The sequence below is a fragment of the Zootoca vivipara genome, chromosome 13 (assembly GCF_963506605.1).
Source record: "Zootoca vivipara chromosome 13, rZooViv1.1, whole genome shotgun sequence".
Classification (NCBI taxonomy): Eukaryota; Metazoa; Chordata; class Lepidosauria; order Squamata; family Lacertidae; genus Zootoca; species Zootoca vivipara.
The window spans coordinates 42,700,424-42,719,160 of NC_083288.1; the positions used below are offsets into that span (position 1 = coordinate 42,700,424).

The 18,737-nt window shown below is 40.4% G+C and overlaps 1 protein-coding gene and 1 pseudogene across 1 annotated transcript; both read left to right on the top strand.

Moving 5' to 3' along the window:
* The first annotated feature begins 2,665 nt into the window (after positions 1-2,665).
* On the top strand, positions 2,666-12,989 carry LOC118095560 (vomeronasal type-2 receptor 26-like; annotated as a pseudogene).
* Positions 12,990-14,013: 1,024 nt separating this feature from the next.
* Positions 14,014-16,550, top strand: LOC132591126 (vomeronasal type-2 receptor 26-like). Its single transcript, XM_060282246.1, has 3 exons — positions 14,014-14,059; positions 14,336-14,338; positions 15,652-16,550. Exon 3 carries the CDS (start codon positions 15,654-15,656, stop codon positions 16,548-16,550), a length of 897 nt encoding a protein of 298 aa, XP_060138229.1. The 5' UTR covers positions 14,014-14,059; positions 14,336-14,338; positions 15,652-15,653.
* Positions 16,551-18,737: the final 2,187 nt, after the last annotated feature.

The window sequence follows — 18,737 nt, forward strand, 5'->3', positions numbered from 1 at the left end:
TGACAGTGACAGCAATTTGGATGATTTTGACAATGAGGTGGATCCTGATTTGCAGCATGAAGATAACAATGATGATGACTGGGACAATACAACACAAAATGAAGCACACCACAAGGGAAAAGTTGACATTGTTTTACAAAAAGAGAAGCGGAGTACCCCTCCTTTGAGGAGGGAACGACAGGAACCAATGGAATTACAGATTTCCCACAAGGAGAAGGACATGAACAACTTAAGAAGGGGAGAAACTCAGGGGGCCCTCATGGATATCTGGGAGGCAAAACATTGGAAAAAGGGGGTGGGGTGAAGGAAGAATGGGAGTGTAATTATTAGGATGGATTATCAAGATCAAATTAGGATTGTCGATTACGGAATTTATTGGATTGGAGGGAGGTGGCCGGAATTTGGGGAAGAAAGGTTATATTGGGATTTGTTAGAGTGCAAGAGTTGATTATGGGAAAAGTCAAAATAAAAGAAGTCTAGGGATTTAAAAATTTTAAGAAGTCTATTGAGGGGAAAAAATTAGGCGAGGGAAGAAAAATTGGATTATGAATTATAGGGATTAAGAGATTTAGTGAAAATGGTATTAGCTAAGTTTAAAATTTTATGAAGAGGAAAAGTAAGCAGTTTATAGATAAGGAAACTGTTAAAGAGGATAGTAAAGGGATGAAAATCTGGAAAGGGGGGAGGTAGGGGAAGCCCACAAAATATGGTTTATTAATGTAAATTTGAAGAAGATTGTTTTTATTATTGTTTTTTGTCTTTTTTCTTTGCTATCATTTTTTCTGAATTTTTTTTCTTTTTTTTTAGTATAGATTTTTTCTTTCTGGATAGCGGGGTGGTTGTCTCCCTGCTCTCTGCCCCTGGAGCTCTCTGGTGGCAGGAGGGGACTCTGGGGGAGGGGGGGACATAAACTCAACTACAAAATGGACCATCTTCAACTGCCCGCCTGCATGGGATTCTCCTGTGGCAGGGGAGGGCCCATGGGAGGGGGGTGGAAAGAAGGTGGAAAATCTGTCTATGTAAGCGTCTTTCTTATATATATCTTTTTTGTAATCTGTAAAATTAATAAAAAATATTTTTTTAAAAAAGAAAGCATATACGAGGCAATAGACAACCCCAAATGGTGGAAAATTCTTAGTGCTAAGGGATATCATGTAGTCCAAGATATGTATAGAGGAGAGTCCTTAAAGTCATTGCAGGAAGTAACAGAGAACATAGGTAACCAATACTGGTTAAAAATTGGAGGGTTATATAATAAAATTCTTAAAGCCCAAGAGATAGGAAATGTGAGATTGGAAGAGCCAATAGAGGAACTATATAAACAAATGGAAAAAACTAAACAAGGAATGATAGGAAAAATCTATAAGAGGATGATTACAAATAAAGAACTGACAACCCAATTTATTCAAAAGATATGGAGTAAAGAAGAACAAATTAGTGAATCAAAGGTCGAAAGGATAATGAAAGGAATAGATGAGATTAAAGTAAGCAAATTTAGGGAGCTCAAACTAAAATTCTTTCTAAAATGGTATAGAACTCCGGCTCAGCTAGCTAATATGATACCAGGATTGAACCCTAACTGCTGGCACTGTGAACAAGCCAAGGGATGGTTCTCCCATATGTATTGGGAATGCCCAGAGGTAGGGGGATTTTGGAATAAAATCCTTAAGGTTATTAATGAAGTTTTTAAAGTGAAGCTACCTATAGACTTCAATCTTATGACAATGGGTATACTAGGAAACACGGCCATAGAGAAAGGTGACCAGCACACCTTCAAAGCAATGATACTAGCAGGAAAGGCAACAATAGCTTTAGGTTGGAAAGATAGAGAAAAATGGACAGTAGAGGTCTGGACTAATTATTTATTTGAATTTATTCAGTCAGACATCATGGCAGTACTTCAATAAAAATCTTTTTTTAAAAAGACAATAACTTAAAACTCTCACTTCCACTTGGGGCGCCGCAGAAGATGGCTGAAAATACCATCTCTCCGGCTATCACGGGGTAATTAGAAGCTGAGATGGGAGTAATCAGCCTCCCTAAATCTCCCCAGGGCATATGGGAAGACGCAGTCTCATCCACAGATACCCATCAACTACTAGCTTCTACTTTGGAAGGAAGGAGGGGCTGGGGACACTGGATGGAAGCCCCTGAGATAGTCTGGCACTCCTGGATGCTGCTTCTGCGAAGCGAACCAAGTTCCAAATCTTAAGAGGAAAAATTAGATTTAAGTTTTGGACATGCTTCAGACGAGGAGGGAGGAACTATTCTGCAAAAACAACCCAGCCACTGAAGGAAAATTGAATTGAAGAAGGATTACATCAGAGACAGAGTTAGTATGTGGGAATGGAATGGAAGGCGGGCGAGACTCTTTTATTTGTGCCTTATTATCTTACCTAACAAAAAACCCCTAGAAGAACCGTTTATAACATTTACAGCAAGCGAGACTGGAAAGTTGGAATTTGTTGACATAATATGGTTTTTAAAATTAAACTGTGTGGAAATGAAAATATATACAATTAAGGCTTTTATTTTTAGATTTGCTTGGAAGTTGATCAAAGATTTCCTAAATTACTAACATTAAACAGAAGTAAATCTCATTAGCTGTTGGAGTCTTGTCAAAAAACGTTTTGGACTGTATCCTGGAAAGTTCGTGGGTGTGAAGATGGCGGCAGCAGCATTGAAAAGACTCTCGGACTATTGGACTGATTTGGCAGAATACCAGCGTGTGAGGAGATATTGCGAATCTATGGAAGGGAATCATGGGCATAAAATCCACACAGTCATATATTGCTTGGTTAAACTCGCTTGCTGGAACAACTCAGAGGCTGTGAAAAGAAGAGGATAACAACAGAACTATTGGAAATGGCTTTGATTATATTAATTAGAAATGCAGTAAACTATAAGATGATCAGATCCTCCGAAGTAGAAGCATGGGAAGTCCGGATAATTTTTTTATAATTTGGCTGAATATTTGGATTAATTGATATTTGTATAATTTGGAGTATGATTGGGTGGTTAAAGTGGAAAATTTAATTAAAATGATTTATATAAAAAAAATAACGTGTTCAGGAATAAACTGATTCATATTCTAGGTTGCACCGCCTAGCTAACACCTAATAAAGCCCTTTCCAGGTCCTAATCTAATCTCTTTCTGAGCCATATCTGACGGTTAAGCCCTATGTAAGGGCTTCCCAATTTTGACAGTTTAACTGTAAGGTTCTAAATTTTAAATCTCCACTCCTTCTTGATTGGTTGACACACCACCCAACTCAGCTTGGAATCTGTGTCCTCAGGACTTGAAAACTTTTTGTTTATTCTGAAATGTCTCACAGAAATTGTAATTCTGAATAGGCGATTATCTCCCTTATAATTACCTAATTATAATTATCTAATTATCTAATTAATTGTGATTACATGCTACTTATTCTCCAGGTCTCAAGGCTGCTGTAGTAACCATGACAAAAACTACAAGACACAAGGTTTCCATAACTATCCCCCATCCAATTTGGTCTGAGGGCTTTGTAAATCTGATCATGGACATATTAGATGGCACAGCCTGAGCCACACATCATCCTGTGTGCTGCAGTCACTCAAATCAGGCTGTAGGACTCAACACAGAACACAGTAAGGCATAATGTGGAGGCAAGAGAATGGGAGTAGAGAAGGAATTCTTTCACAGAAACTACTGCCATTGGCAGTCTTGGTCTTTTTGCCTCTGGTGGCATTCAAGACGCCTGACATCAAATGTAGTGTCAGCAACCCTCTTCCCATTCTCCACAAGTTCTACCAACCAGGAGACTTCATCATTGCCAGCATTATAGCTCAGATATATAGATTTTCCATTCCAATCACTTTCAGAAAACTCCCTTCTAATGACATCTTTGAAGAAACTGTGTAAGGCTTTTTTATTTTAAGTTCCTTTGTAATGTCATGTGTCTGAATGACCTGTTTCTGTCCTAGCTATGCCACATTACCCTTCAGCACTGAGATGATAATACTGCTTAGGTGTGTTTACGAATTCCCTGGTTGTAAGGAAGAAACTGTGAGAGAGCAGTGTCCTTTTTTATTTTTGACCAACTATGTTTATTGCTTTCTCTGGGTTGTTTCTTATTTGCTGTGGAAGTATTGATAAGTGGAAGCTGCTGTCACTCAAATGTAGAGCATCTTCATCGTCCAGAGGAGGTCACTGTTTCAATCCCTGACATCTTGAGGTGGGGCAGAGAAAATGTCAGAGACCCATGACCAGCTAGTGTAGACACTACTGAGCTAGAGAGCAGCTTCCTATGTCACTAAGTTATATTTCATGACGTTTGATTTTATTTATATTTGACCCCGTTTTGAAGAACAACACTAAAGGTGATAGTCAACTAAGTCATATTCAGAATAAACCCATTGAAAGGAAGGGAATTGGGATACTTAGTTCGATTATTTCAGTGCTCGGAATATGACTAATGCCTTATATCATGGTATGCAATTAAATACCTTCAAAATCTGCAGAGCTATTGGACTGTGAGGAATTCTCAAGATGTTCTGAATGCTGTATCAGCACTGTGCTAGTGAGCACAGATGATAAAAGCACAACTGCATGTAACAATATTTCCTCATGCATTTGTTGTTTAGTCGTGTCTGACTCTTCGTGACCCCATAGACCAGAGCATGCCAGGCACTCCTGTCTTCCACTGCCTCCCGCAGTTTGGTCAGACTCATGTTGGTAGCTTCAAGAACACTGTCCAACCATCTTGTCCTCTGTCGTCCCCTTCTCCTTGTGCCCTCCATCTTTCCCAACCTCAGGGTCTTTTCCAGGGAGTCTTCTCTTCTCATGAGGTGGCCAAAGTATTAGATCTGAATACTTAGATCTGAATCATTATACAATAATGTATTCAATAATAATGCATGGAACTTAAGAGAAGCATATATCATATTCGGCAGCAAATCCATGCTCAAAGTGCAAGTAACTCTAATTGCAGGGTGATGACCCACATCTACCAACATATCCTGGCCTTGATATTTGCTGTCAAGGAGATCAATGAAAACCCCCACATTTCACCTAATGTCACTCTAGGCTTCCATATCTATAATAGCTACTTCACTGTAAAATGGACCTATCATGCCTCATTGGAACTCTTCTCTTCACTGGACAAATTAACCCCCAACTACAAATGTGATAGTCAGAACAATCCAGGAGCAGTTATTGGGGGGCCTGTCTCTGAAGTCTGTCACCACGTGGGAGATATCCCAAGCATCTATAAGATTCCACAGGTAAGATGTATGCATGCAGTAGGTGAGGTTAATAAGGCATTTGTTCATCCCTTTATTGTAAAGGCTTTCCTTCTGAAAGTTTTATTTGCCATGTTTTGTCATGTGAGGCTTCCAGAAGTCGGAGTATTAAAAAACTCCTTCTGCATCAAGCCAGGAGCCTATCTAGCCCTGCATTCTGTTCTCAAAGTGGCCAATCAAATGCCTTTGGGAAGGCCACGGGCAGGACATGAGCACAACATCATTCTCCACACTTCACAGCAATTGGTATCCAGTATCTAATTCAATATGCTTTGTGATTGTGCATAAGATTCCACAGATAAGATGCATGCACTTTGATTGCTAAAACCTTTACATTTCAAGGTATGACCTTGGATAACATCAGACATATGAAAAAGATCATTGAAAATGAGATATTTCATGCAACACTATCAAATAAATAACAAATTCCAACATATAGTAAAAAGAGATTGCTGTTGTTTAGTTGTTTAGTCATGTCCGACTCTTCGTGACCCCATGGACCATAGCACACTGGCACTCCTATCTTCCACTGCCTCCCGCAGTTTGGTCAAACTCATGTTCATAGCTTCGAGAACACTGTCCAACCATCTTGTCCTCTGTCGTCCCCTTCTCCTTGCGCCGTCAATCTTTCCCAACATCAGGGAAGTCTTCTCTTCTCATGAGGTGGCCAAAGTATTGGAGCCTCAGCTTCAGGATTTGTCCTTCCAGTGAGCACTAAGATTACCGAACTCCAAATGATCAGCATATATATTGCTTTCTGTCAACTTGTGTCCAGTCGAGGTTCCAAGTGTTCAAAAAATAAAATAGAACATTAAGATTAACAAGGAACAATATTCAAAGGATCTTAAGTGGAATTCCAATGTAATTATTGAATTCTGTAGCACAATAATTAAATTGTGGTAGCCTGTAAAGGTACAACAGTAAACTGAAGGTGAGAAAGCCAATAATAAATGAAAAAATTGAAACTACCCTACTCTGTATAGTGGAAGTAAATCATATTATTTCTATGGATTGCAGGATGAATTAACTGTATTATATGAATAACATTTTGTTATAATCAACCGGAAGTTGCTAACTAAGAGTTGTGAAGAACACTTACCGTACTTTGCTAGGATTCTGAATTTAACAAAGGTAATATTTTGATTGATGAGATATAAGGAAACACATAGTGCTGAGGAGAATGAGTTTTAATGCAATGGTCTGATATTTCTGGGGTCTTTTCTATTTTACATTTCTTAGAAGAGACTTTCAACTGAATGGATCTACAAGGCTTCTTCTTCTTCTTCTTCTTCTTCTTCTTCTTCTTCTTCTTCTTCTTCTTCTTCTTCTTCTTCTTCTTCTCCTCCTCCTCCAATTCTTTCAGATCCCATGGTGTTTCCAAATTGAGTAATGGTGGAAGAATGAGTAATACCATCCATTTATTCACAGAAATGAAATGGGAAACCCCAATAATAATGTATTTGAGGTCCCTGTGATTTTTCTGTAGCGGGGCTCAGAGCCTACCCTTGTATCAGTGTATCTCTATTCAGATCTTGCAACACCTTTCATTTTTTTTAAAAAAATTATACACTTACCACCCTTTCAGTCTGATAGTTTTCATAAGCTTGCCTGTAATGAGAAATTTGTCAAAGCAAAAAATAAATTAAAAATATCATGGGAAAATACTGCACTTTTTTGTTTGGGAGCTAGACTGCTATAAACAATTTCTATATCTTACTGTAATGAGGACTTCTGGAATTTCTGTGGCTCATCATGTTATTAAGGTTTTTTTATAATCTCCTGCTTTATCTTCTGTAGTGTCTTAGAATATTAAATCCAATGTCACCTCCTATTTTCTTAGAGATCAAGGAGGTTAGCTAACTCCTTGTTAATTTGCAGAAGGCTTTTCTTTTCTTTTTCAACAACAAAACCTTTATTAGGCATAACAGACATTTTCGAACAGACATATGCAAATTGTATAAAATATAAGCTCAACAAAACAGGACTCATATCAATCAAATCTTTAACTCTAAAATTCAACACCAATCCATAAAATAACTTAAAACCTCTCATAATGATCCTTTGTTTAAAAAAATCAAATGATATGAATAATACAACAATATAATAATACCACACCACTATTTAGTTAAGAACCACTAGTCCCCTTTGCAATGGCGTAGTCTTTCTCTAGGGACTGCACTTAAAAATTCAGCCACTATTAAAGTGATTCCATCATCCCTATCCGATATCAGCGTTTGGATAGTTGGAAGCATAGAAATCAACCTATCCATCCGTAAGGCATCTAACAATTGACTTCTAGAGTCTGTGTCAAAATTACAAGAAAAGAAAATATGCTCCAATGTGTCGAGTTCCTTCTTACCACACTTGCAGAGACGTTCAGACTTTGGGAGAGCTAAATACCTACCTCTTACTAGCATGGAGGGAGACATGTTAAATCTGGCTAACATAAGCAGCCTACAAAATTCATGGTTCTTAAGATTTGTTATATATCCCTTTTGAAGATCTCTACACAAAGGGAGATTTAAAAAGAGGGGGGAGCAAGTGCTATACTTAGTGACCTCAAGAATGGAGAGAACACTGTTTTCTATAAGCTTCTTCCTGATAATTTCCCAGATATATTTGGGGTCAGAATTTTCAATGTCAGTCAGAATTTTCTTTTTCATACTCAGTACCATAGCTTCATTTTTGTTTTTCTCTAGATGATTTTTAATACTGTTAAAGGCTTTTCCTTAAATGTATATAAGGAGGAGTGTGGATTTTGTACGTTGTTAACTGCTTCCTTCATCGCTGTTGCAGAAGTGACCTCTCTGTGTTCAGATTTCTCTCCATTGATAGTCATTCCATGTTCATTGTTCTTACTCTATTTCTCTGTGTAAGATTACAGCAAATCAGGAGGAGACACATAGTTATTTTGTCTGATGCATCTGTTTGCAAGTACAAATAAATCCTTCGAATCGGAAGTTCCATTTAATTTGATCAAATCAGTTATAAATACAGGGGTCAGAGCTGCTTGGCTAAAAGCTAGTAGTACTCAATTTAAATTAAGGGGAGATCAAAGGAGAAGGAATTCCTTCTCCATCAGACAGCTTGTTATACATCCTCTATGTCCAACCCGTCGATCTTGATCGATCAATTGATCACGGGGTTGATCTGAGTTGATAGTGGGCCCAAGACAGCTGGAGCACAGCACTCTCCTCAACAGCCAGAAAGACAATGGCTCCAAAGCCAGGCAGGAAAGAGCTCCGCAGCCCAGCTGGTTTGAGGAGAGAGAGAGAGAGAGAGAGAGATGTGCTTGGGGGGGTGGAGGGAGGCAAGAAGGAGCATGACACGATTCGGTGCTTCTGCGCATGATGTCATTTTGCGCCTCTGCGCATGTGTTAGCGTCGAAACCCAGAAGTAACCTTTTCCTGTACTTCTGGGCTTGGCACGGTCCGCAACCTGAAAATGTGCAACCTGCAGCGTTCGTAACCCGAGGTATGACTGTAATCCTTAATTCACACCCAAGTCCATTTTTTTCCAATCTCATTTCCTGACAACCATGTTTGTCAATCCATATTTTTAAAAAGAATTCAAATTTCCATCTCCTCTCTTTCCATTATTTTTCCAGAAAAGTTGCAAGAGACTTAGTAGCTTTTTCTTCCAAATTCAACCCAAATTGCACACAGAATTTCTTTCTGGCAATTCTCCATCAGTATTTCCTCCCAAAACCATTTTACATATTTCTGCTTTAAATTCTCCCAGTTGCTCAAAAAATATTTTTTGTACAACATCAACAGTTAATGTGATACATTTAAAATTCCTTATCCTTGGATGCACTCTCATAATTTCCCACTGTCTCTTGCTTCTCTGAGCAGTCAGAGAGTGCCTATCTAACATTCTATCCTACCCACAGACAGCCATGTAATGCAGTTCCATTTTCAAACAACATAAACAACACAGGTCACTCATGTTTGAGTACAGGTCAAGCTGACAAGATAACAACTGTTGGTCAGTACAGTAAACGGACGCCAGTGCTCATTGATACATCTAAATCAACAATAAAACTTTCCATCATTTCTCTTCCTAAATTAGGCAAGAGGTTCATGCTGGCTCTTAATTTCAGGTCTGCAATACTTTTTCGCTTTTTGAAGCCTAAGATTTTGGGGTGAAGGAGGCAAACCCTCAGTTTCCCTTCACTGCACTATCCTCAGCCACCACTTTATTACATTTGTCAAGAGCTCATGGCAGATGCAACCAACGTGCTATGGCTTCTTCCCGGAAGTCCAGGACTTGGCTCCACATCCAACCTGATTGCTTCCTGCCAACCACCATGCACTCCTCAAAATAGATCTTAAATAGCTGGAAGGAAAATGCTAAAATACTTCCGGTTGAGCTCTGGCCATTGTGCGGTCGGAGGTTTGCAGACCTTGGCACGCCGAAGGTGGGGGTGCCACTCCAGCACAGCGGACCCCCCTGAAGAAACCCCAAATAGAGCATTTTGGGGACATAGTGTCCGGCAGGGCGCAAAAAACGCAGGCTCCCCCCTCCCCGGCACAGCTCTGTTTTGAGCCACCGAGAGCGAGGGGGTCTGGAGCTGCTGCACAAACGGACTAAGATCGTTCCCTTTGACAGCGCGAAGCTGCAGGACTGCGAGGCATGAGCGCTCAATTCTTCCTAAAGGAAATTGAATTAAAAGGACTGTACCATGAGTATTGATTTTATTTGGACTAATTCGGAAGAAATTTGGTCACGGGAAAGGGACTGGAAAAAACGGAAGCCGGTCTCTACCCACTGAGTGGTTTAGAAGCAATAACTCGTACCTGAAGCCAGAAAACAGTTTAAGAAGTTGCTAAACTTCCAAAGGCAGGACTGGAATCTTCCCCCCAGAAGCAGGCGGAGGGGGGAAGAAGTTAATAAGATTTAAATCCCTGTGAAATCTGAGGGTTTGGATCTAAAATCGACATCCCTCGTCTGAGCGGCAGGGGGCGGGGAATGGTGACATTGTAAAAAGATACATTCCACTTTCGCTTTTTATTTGGATACATTGAATGCACACCCCCATATCCTGTTTTCACACTGGAGTGACCTTCAAGCTGGACAGATGGCAGTATCAACAACAGATGTCTTTTTTGTGGAACTACAACAATTAATGCTGGAAAATAAGCAGGCGTTGAAAGTATGCATGACTGAGGTGAGAAAATTTGGAGACTGCTTCAAAGATGTTAAAGAGAATTCTGGAGAAAAAGTGCAAATAGAAGGAAAAGAGCAAGATTTGGAGAATGGAGAAGAGGATTCAGAGGAAAAAGAAGCAGAGAAAGACTTTGCTTTTATTCAGGAAAGAGGACTTGATTTCCAGTTGACAAGAAAAGAAGAGTGGACAAGAATGATATTTATGGCAGAAGCAGGGAAGAAAAGAAAAGAAGGAATGGGAATGGGAAAGGGAGCTGTCAGGAGTGGTTTGAAAAGATTAAAGGGGTGGATTGGGATATGGCAGGGCGAGAACTTGGATGATGGGGGGGAGACATTGGAGAATGGGAGTGGGGTGACAGTTGACAGTTATGGTTATTAAGATGCAAATGGTGAGAATTAAGGTATCTGCAGCTAAGAGGGGGGTGGAAGAAAATGGTGAATAAATAGAAATGGAATGGAATTTAATAAAATTAATAATTGGAGTTATGGAGCAATTTGGAAGGATAAAGAAAAGTAAGTGTAAATAGAATAGATTAATTAGGATGTTTAAGGAGAGCGGAGTCCCTCTGCCTCCACTCTCTTCCCTCATCCTGGACCTTCTGGTGGCGGGGGGGGGGTTACCGGGGGGGAGTGGGGGAAGGCTTCAATGATGAAAAGACTGGTTTTCGTCTTCTACTGCACTTGGGGATTCTCTGGGGGGGGGTCTCTGGGATTGTAGTGGGGGAGGGGGATGATATAAAATGTAAGAATATAATGAAGAGGAATTAAAAATTATGATAAAGGGAATTGCCAAAGAGGATTAAAAAATGAAAATCAGAAAGGGGGGAGGGGAAGTCCTTAAGACAATGATAAAAAAATGGATGTTTATAATTAGATTTGTTTTGTTTGTTTTCCTTCTTTCCCCCTTAGTTATATGTTATATTGTATGTTTTTTATGTTTATTCTGTTAAAATGGAAAATTGAATAAAAATTATTTACAAAAAAGAGGAAAGTGCTAATATAAAAATGAAAATTTTAAAGTATCATCTAAAACAGGCATTGGCAACCTCCGGCGCACAGTCTGGATCTGGGCCCACAGAGGCCATTTATCTGGCCATGTAAGCGGCGCAACGCAGCACAGGGACTTGCCGAGTAGTGCCAGAAATGGCACCTGCGCACATGTAGATGCAAGAAACCGCGTTTGTGCATGCCCAGACACACAGATTTTCGGCTTCCGGGCATGTGCAAAAGTAATTTCTGGCTTCCGGGCATGCGCAGAAGCAATTTCCAGAGCCCCAGACATGTGCAGTGTGGCGCCGGAAATTGCTTCTGTGCATGTTCGGCCCACGGACAATCGTCTGTGGGAATGATCCAGCCCACAGCCGGAAAACGTTGCCGACGCCTGATCTAAAACATTGTTCACACTCTGTGGGCTGGTGGAGCAGCAACCAGTAACAGCACGGTCAGATAGGGGTGCTTACCTAACCTCCCTGAACTGATGTCAGATGGGGAGGCAGGAATGTCAGAGAAGTCGGCCTGGTACAAATGCCATAGTGTGACAGTCATATTAACATACACAGACCTCACTTCTGCATCACCACTCCTACTTGCCTCCCCAAAACACCACAGAATCTCTGAACACACCTGATTGGTCTTTTTCTCCTCACATAACTTTTAAAATTTCCATTAGGTCATATATGGCTCTCCGGCAGTGATAGATAAGAAAACCCAAGCTGCTTTCTATCACCAAATGTTCCCAAATTCGGAGCATCAATATGAGGCAATTCTCCGGCTACTGCTATATTTCAAGTGGACATGGATTGGAGTAATTTCTACACAGGATGACAATGGAGAGAGATTTGAACAGAATGTGATGCACAAGTTTGCCCAGAGAGGTATCTGCTTTGATTTCATAGCGAGAATTCCCAAAATGTCTTTTTCCAGTGATATTGGTAGACATGGTGGAAGAAGGATTTGAAATGAAAGAAAGCATTATGAGGAGCAGTGCCAATGCATTGGTCATGCATGGTGAAATCGAGACCATGCTCATCCTGAGGACATTCTCCCATGTTTTAGCACATGAGCTTCCTTCAACAAAGAGAAATGGGAAGGTTTGGATTATGACAGCCCAGATGGAGTTCACTTCCTTTCCTTTACAAAGAGATTGGGACATAGACTTCCTCCATGGTGCTATATCCTTTGCTGTCCACTCCAGTGAGGCGTTAGGATTCCAGAAATTTCTTCTGTTGAGAAACCCTACTTCAGAGAAAGAAGACGGCTTCCTTAGGGTTTTCTGGGAGCAGGCATTTGGGTGTCGGTTCCCCAACTCTATGGTAGACCTACAGGATGAAGACATCTGCAGTGGAGATGAGAAGCTGGAGACTCTTCCTGCATCTGTTATTGAAATGAGCATGACTGGCCACAGCTACAGTGTCTACACAGCTGCCTTTGCCGTAGCACATGCATTGCAGGCCATGCATTCATCTAGATACAAAGGCAGAGTGATAGTGGATGAAGGAGGAAAACTTCAGAATCAAGAGTTGTGGAAGGTAATGTCCTGAATACACTAAGAACAAAGGAAGGATCCTGCTGGTTCAGTCCAAGGCCTTCCTGCAGCAGCCTACCTGCTTTCAGAAACCTTCAAACAGGACATTCTGGCAATAGTCTCCTCCCACTGTTCTTCCCTAGTGCCTGGTTTTCAGAGGCATGATGCATTTATTTTTTGGAGAATGAATATAGCAGCATTGAATACTAGCAATAGATTTCCTGCTTCCTCCATGAATTTGTCAAAGCCCCAGGTCTCACCAGATTCAATTGATTATAAAAAAATAATTGAAACTCTGTGGAAATTCCAAAGAGGCATAATGATGAGCATGGAATAGGGTTTTGCTGTCCCTGCCTTCCACCACAGCAGGTGTGAGTGATATGGGTGTGGATGCAATGGTGGCTGTTCCTCCCTGTCACATTCTGCTGCTGCCCTGCCAGGGATAAGATTGCTTTACTAATTACTACCAAGGTGGTATGTGCACATCTTTCACTCTCTATATCTACGATTACCAGGCATAAAGTTTTCCAAGAGTCTGGGAATAAAGTGGGAATGATCCACAGCCTTTGACCTATCCATTGATTGTTTTTTTTCTTTATCCCCACTTTCTTTAGCTTAACCACTTTGTTAAGAGAATAGTTTTTAATAATACTGTTGGGGAAAAGGTTTCCTTCAATGAAAATGGAGAGATAGAGGCTGGATTTGATATTATAAACTGGGTCACATTTCCAAATCAGTCCTTTCAGAGAACCAAAGTTGGAAAGATAGATTTCATGGCTCCCCAAAAAGAAGTGTTGAGGATTTGGGAAGAAGCCATTGTGTGGCCCAGCAGTTTTAACCAGGTGAGGTCCATTCATATTTTGCACCATATCCATTACTCCCAGAGTTATTCACAGTTCCCAGTGTTGATATACAATCTTGCAAAAGAGAAAACATTTTCTTCTTTCATTTGTGGACAGGTGCAGCCCTTTTCTGCTTGTAATGATAAATGCCCTTTGGGTTACCATAAAACAAAGAAGGAAGGGGAGCCATTTTGCTGCTATGATTGCATTCTGTGTCCGCAAGGGAAGTTTTCTAACCAAACAGGTAATGCATATCATGCACAGAGCATATCAAATGTACTGAGAATTCAGTGAAAAATGTGGTTCTTGATATGAAGTAAAGTCTGATATACCTAACCATAGCTGTCCCAAGTCATTGAGGTTATTATCGGCACCAAAAAGGAAAGAAAAAAACTATCACTCTGTCAGAAGAAGATATCATGTTTGTTTGAAGGGGAAACTGAAGATTGCAGAGTTACAAAAACAACTTTATGGAGATAGCTAGAGGTGTAATGATCCTTCCCTTTTAAAGAGCACTGAGCAGGTTCAGTGGTCAAAGAATGATCTTGTGAGAAGTCAAGTTGATGTTTACAAATTTGTACTGTATATTAAAGGAAGCGGTTGGAATCATGTGTGGGTGGGAGCATAACTCAATATAGAATTCTGCACTTCTCTGAATATGGAACACAGTACTCACCAGTTTATACCTATCAAATTACTCTTTTCAACAGAAAAACGACATAGAATAGAATAATGTATTGGACAAGTATCAACCATACTTGGAATTTTGCTTCGACTACATTGCAATGTAAAAAAAACACCACGTACCTCATACAAACAGTATTCCCCTCACAATACAACAGCACATCGAAAAGACCCCATACTACCAACTGGCCTCCCTTTCACCCACAACTACAGATTCAACATTTTGATGGCACAACGAAAAAAGCTATTCCTGTGCCTAGACGGTTTTGTATATTGTCCTGTACTGACGTCCGGATGGGAGTACAGTGGTACCTCGACTTACAAAGACGATCTGTTCCGCGGCGCTCTTTTTAAGTCGAGGTTTTCAAATGTCGAAGCACCCATTCTGCGCATGCGCGAAGCGCGATTTTGCAGGCGCAGAACGCACGCGCGGGGCACATGTGGCAAAAAGACTTCCAGGTTTGTCGACTTCGTAAGTCAAAACCTTTGGAAGTCTAAGCATTCGTATGTCAAGGTACCACTGTAAATCAAACAAGTGAGGACCAGGATGTGAAGGGTCTACAGCAATTCTCTAATGCGAGCAGCATAAAGTGTCTCTATTGGAAGCAAACTAACACCAACTACCCTCTCTGCAGTTCTTACTGCTCGTTAGAGCCACTTCTTATCCAGCTTAGAGGCTGTACCATACCAGACAGTGATGGAATTACAGAGAAGAGTTTCAATAGTACCTCTGTAAAACTGGACCAGCGATTCTTGGGGCAGATTAAATTTACTTAGTTGTGTAACTTTTTAATAATAATGTTGATATTCCACAATGATTTTTAGGGATCAATGGATTTCTAGTCAATGAAAATCTGGTGTATATAGAAGTACAGAGCAAGTAAAATTCTCAATAATTTTCATGCTAAGTGATAACACGTAGTTTCCAAAACTGAGTTTCATCCAAAAATCTTGCATTGAGGAAGGTGAGGGGAGAAGGGAGCAAATCATGACTGAATGCGGCTGAGTCTTGGTTGTAGGAAAAGGAAGCAGAAGAATCTTTTGGATTATACCTTTCAACTGATATTTAATATTTTGCCATTTTGATTTTGATTATTTTAGTAGAAAACAAATTGTGCTGCACTGCATAGAAGCTTGAATTTTCTTTTCCAGACATGGATGAATGCCTGCAGTGCCCACAAGATCAATACCCAAACATGGAACGGGATTCATGTATTCCAAAGGACATCAGTTTCTTGTCTTATGGAGAACCTTTGGGGATCACTTTGGCAGTTCTTGCTCTTTCCCTTTCTTTCATCACAACGTTGGTGCTTTGGGTCTTCATTAAGCACCGGGAAACTCCCATAGTCAAAGCCAACAACCGGAACCTCACCTACACTCTCCTCACCTCCCTCCTTCTTGCCTTCCTTTGTGCTTTGCTATTTATCGGTCAACCAGAGAAAGTGACGTGTCTTCTTCGACAAACAGCATTTGGCATGATATTTTCAGTGGCAGTTTCTTGTGTGTTGGCCAAGACAGTCATTGTGGTCCTTGCTTTCAGAGTCACCAAACCAGGTTCCAGGATGAGGAAATGGGTGGGGAAACAACAGGCCATTTCCATTGTTCTTTCCTGTTCCTTGATTCAAACTGTTCTTTGTTGTGTATGGCTGGCTACATCTCCCCCATTCCCAGATTTGGATATGCACTCTGTGACTAAAGAAATTGTTCTGGAGTGTAATGAAGGGTCAGTCACCATGTTCTACTGTGTCTTGGGCTTTATGGGCTTACTGGCCATTGCCAGCTTCACTATAGCCTTCCTAGCCAGGAAGTTACCTGACAGTTTTAATGAAGCCAAGTTCATCACCTTCAGCATGTTGGTTTTTTGCAGTGTGTGGCTTTCATTTGTTCCAACCTATCTGAGCACAAGAGGGAAATATATGGTGGCTGTGGAGATATTCTCCATCTTAGCCTCCAGTGCTGGTTTACTAGGTTGTATATTTTCCCCAAAATGTTTTGTTATTCTGATGAGGCCTCAGCTGAACAGTAGGGAGCAACTAAGAAGAAAGGATTGACAAACCTAACATTCTGTAGCCCATATCCATCTTAAGTTAGTTGTGATAAAGGAATGCGGTATTTCCAACCATTTTGGTATTATCCCATTCAATGGATAGTCATCATGTCATAGTTTAATCTGAAATGAGGATTATGTTACTTTTGCATTTTTATTCCCTCAATAAAATGTAAATGTATTGCACATGGAAGAAAAGGTACATTCAATGCTCCTTGGCCAACTCAAAAATAAGCATTTAAAAAAACCACTCACACAACAGCTAAGAGCATTACTGCAGAACCTCCCCCTCCCTTTAGATAATTTTTGAATGCAATTTATTTTCTTATTAAGGCAGAATGCTTGAATAACTTGCATTCCGGTAATTAATTTTTAGAACAAAACTAATACCTTCATTCAGTCTTCTCCTGCAAATTGGGGTCATAGCCACATTACACACTCTCTAGAAGTTTTTTTTAATTGCTTTTAAACTCAAGAAGTTGTTCAAAACTATTTAGGTTACATAGTGCCTGAGCTCATATACTTGGTTGGTTTAGAACATGCATGACCTGGTATATCTATAGGCAGCTACAGGCTATGTCACTCAATATAAAGTTAATTTCTGGAATAGTAAGAGGTTTGTGATCATTTTTTTAAAAAATCAGTTAATTTGTAGAGCCCCATTTGAGTGTGTTAAGTATCTGAGGATTCTCAAGAGATCTAAGTTCTGCTCACTTTCTTAAATGTTTTTGATACACCGTTTGACATTGATTGTGCTCATGCTGAGTTTCAACTTCTTGTATTTTATGAATTAAGTTGCTGTTTACTATATGTTTCTCTTTTAAAATCCCATTTCTATCAATTATGAGTGTTTTCCCTAAGAAAACTGGAAGCAGATTGTATAGGTCAAGTTTCCAAGATTTTATTCCAATCCTTGGGTAAAATCTGTGTCCCAATATTTCGTTCCTATATTTTTTTAAGGGGTTCCATAAATCTCTAAATTGCCACTCAGCAATACATATTAGAACATGGGTAGGCAAACTAAGGCCCTGGGGCTGGATCCAGCCCAATCACCTTCTAAATCCGGCCCATGGACGGTTCGGGAATCAGCATGTTTTTACATGAGTAGAATGTGTCCTTTTATTTAAAATGCATCTCTTGTGGGGCCTGCCTGGTGTCTTCACATGAGTAGAATGTGTGCATTTATTTTAAATGCATCTCTGGGTTATTTGTGGGGCATAGGAATTCGTTCACACACACACACACCCCGGAAAAAAATCTGGCGCCCCACAAGGTCTGAGGGACAGTGGACTGGCCCTCTGCTGAAAACTTTTGCTGACCCCTGCTTTAGAAATTAATCATTTTTTCCTCTCTACCCTAACCCTCTCTAAGAATTTTTTTAATTGTGTTAATGATCTTAGAGCTTCTGGTTTTATATGTTTGTTAATAATAAAACTAGGAATCTGAAGAAAATAAAATCCGTTTGTGTTATGGTTTGGGGGGAAATTCCTTTGATCAACAGATATAGGTCCATTGAAACTCCTATTTAATAATCAACAGATAACCAATTTTGTCCGCTTTGTATGATGTTGGACTACACCTTCCATGTCCCTTGACTTAATGACTATGCTTTCTAGGGTTGATGGAAGCTATCCAATTCAGTATGCCTCTGAAAGCATCATCATTACTGCTCCCGAAAAAGAAATCCCCAAAGGTGTATCCCCATATATTTCCCCTCCAGTACAGCACCCTGGGGTGCCCCTTGCCTCTGGGCAGCTCAGGACGAAGAGATCTCTGGCAACCTCTGCTTGCTCTCACTCTCGCTCTCCCCCTGCTTTTGTGTTCATTGACCCCCCTGAGACAAGAGGCAACAGCAGCAGCAGGTTGATAATGATGCAAAGGAAAGCACCAAAGGGGGTTGGAACAGTCCCCATGGCATAGGTCCCCTGCCTTTCATTATCTGACTGAATCCTAAACCTTCATAAAATAAGGAGGTCAGAGAGAAAATAAAAACAGGCTGCAGCCCATCTCCATAATTAATTCCAATGGGTCTTCTTCAGTAGGAAGCTGCAGATACTTCACACTTCTGTGTGAAGGAAACCACTAGGCACAAGGCTGCCAAGATCCTGCCACAAGCCATTTTTTTGGAAGCAGCACAGAGATCACTGACCTCCATCATTGGTGCCCGTTTGGGGAGGAAATGGCACAGGTC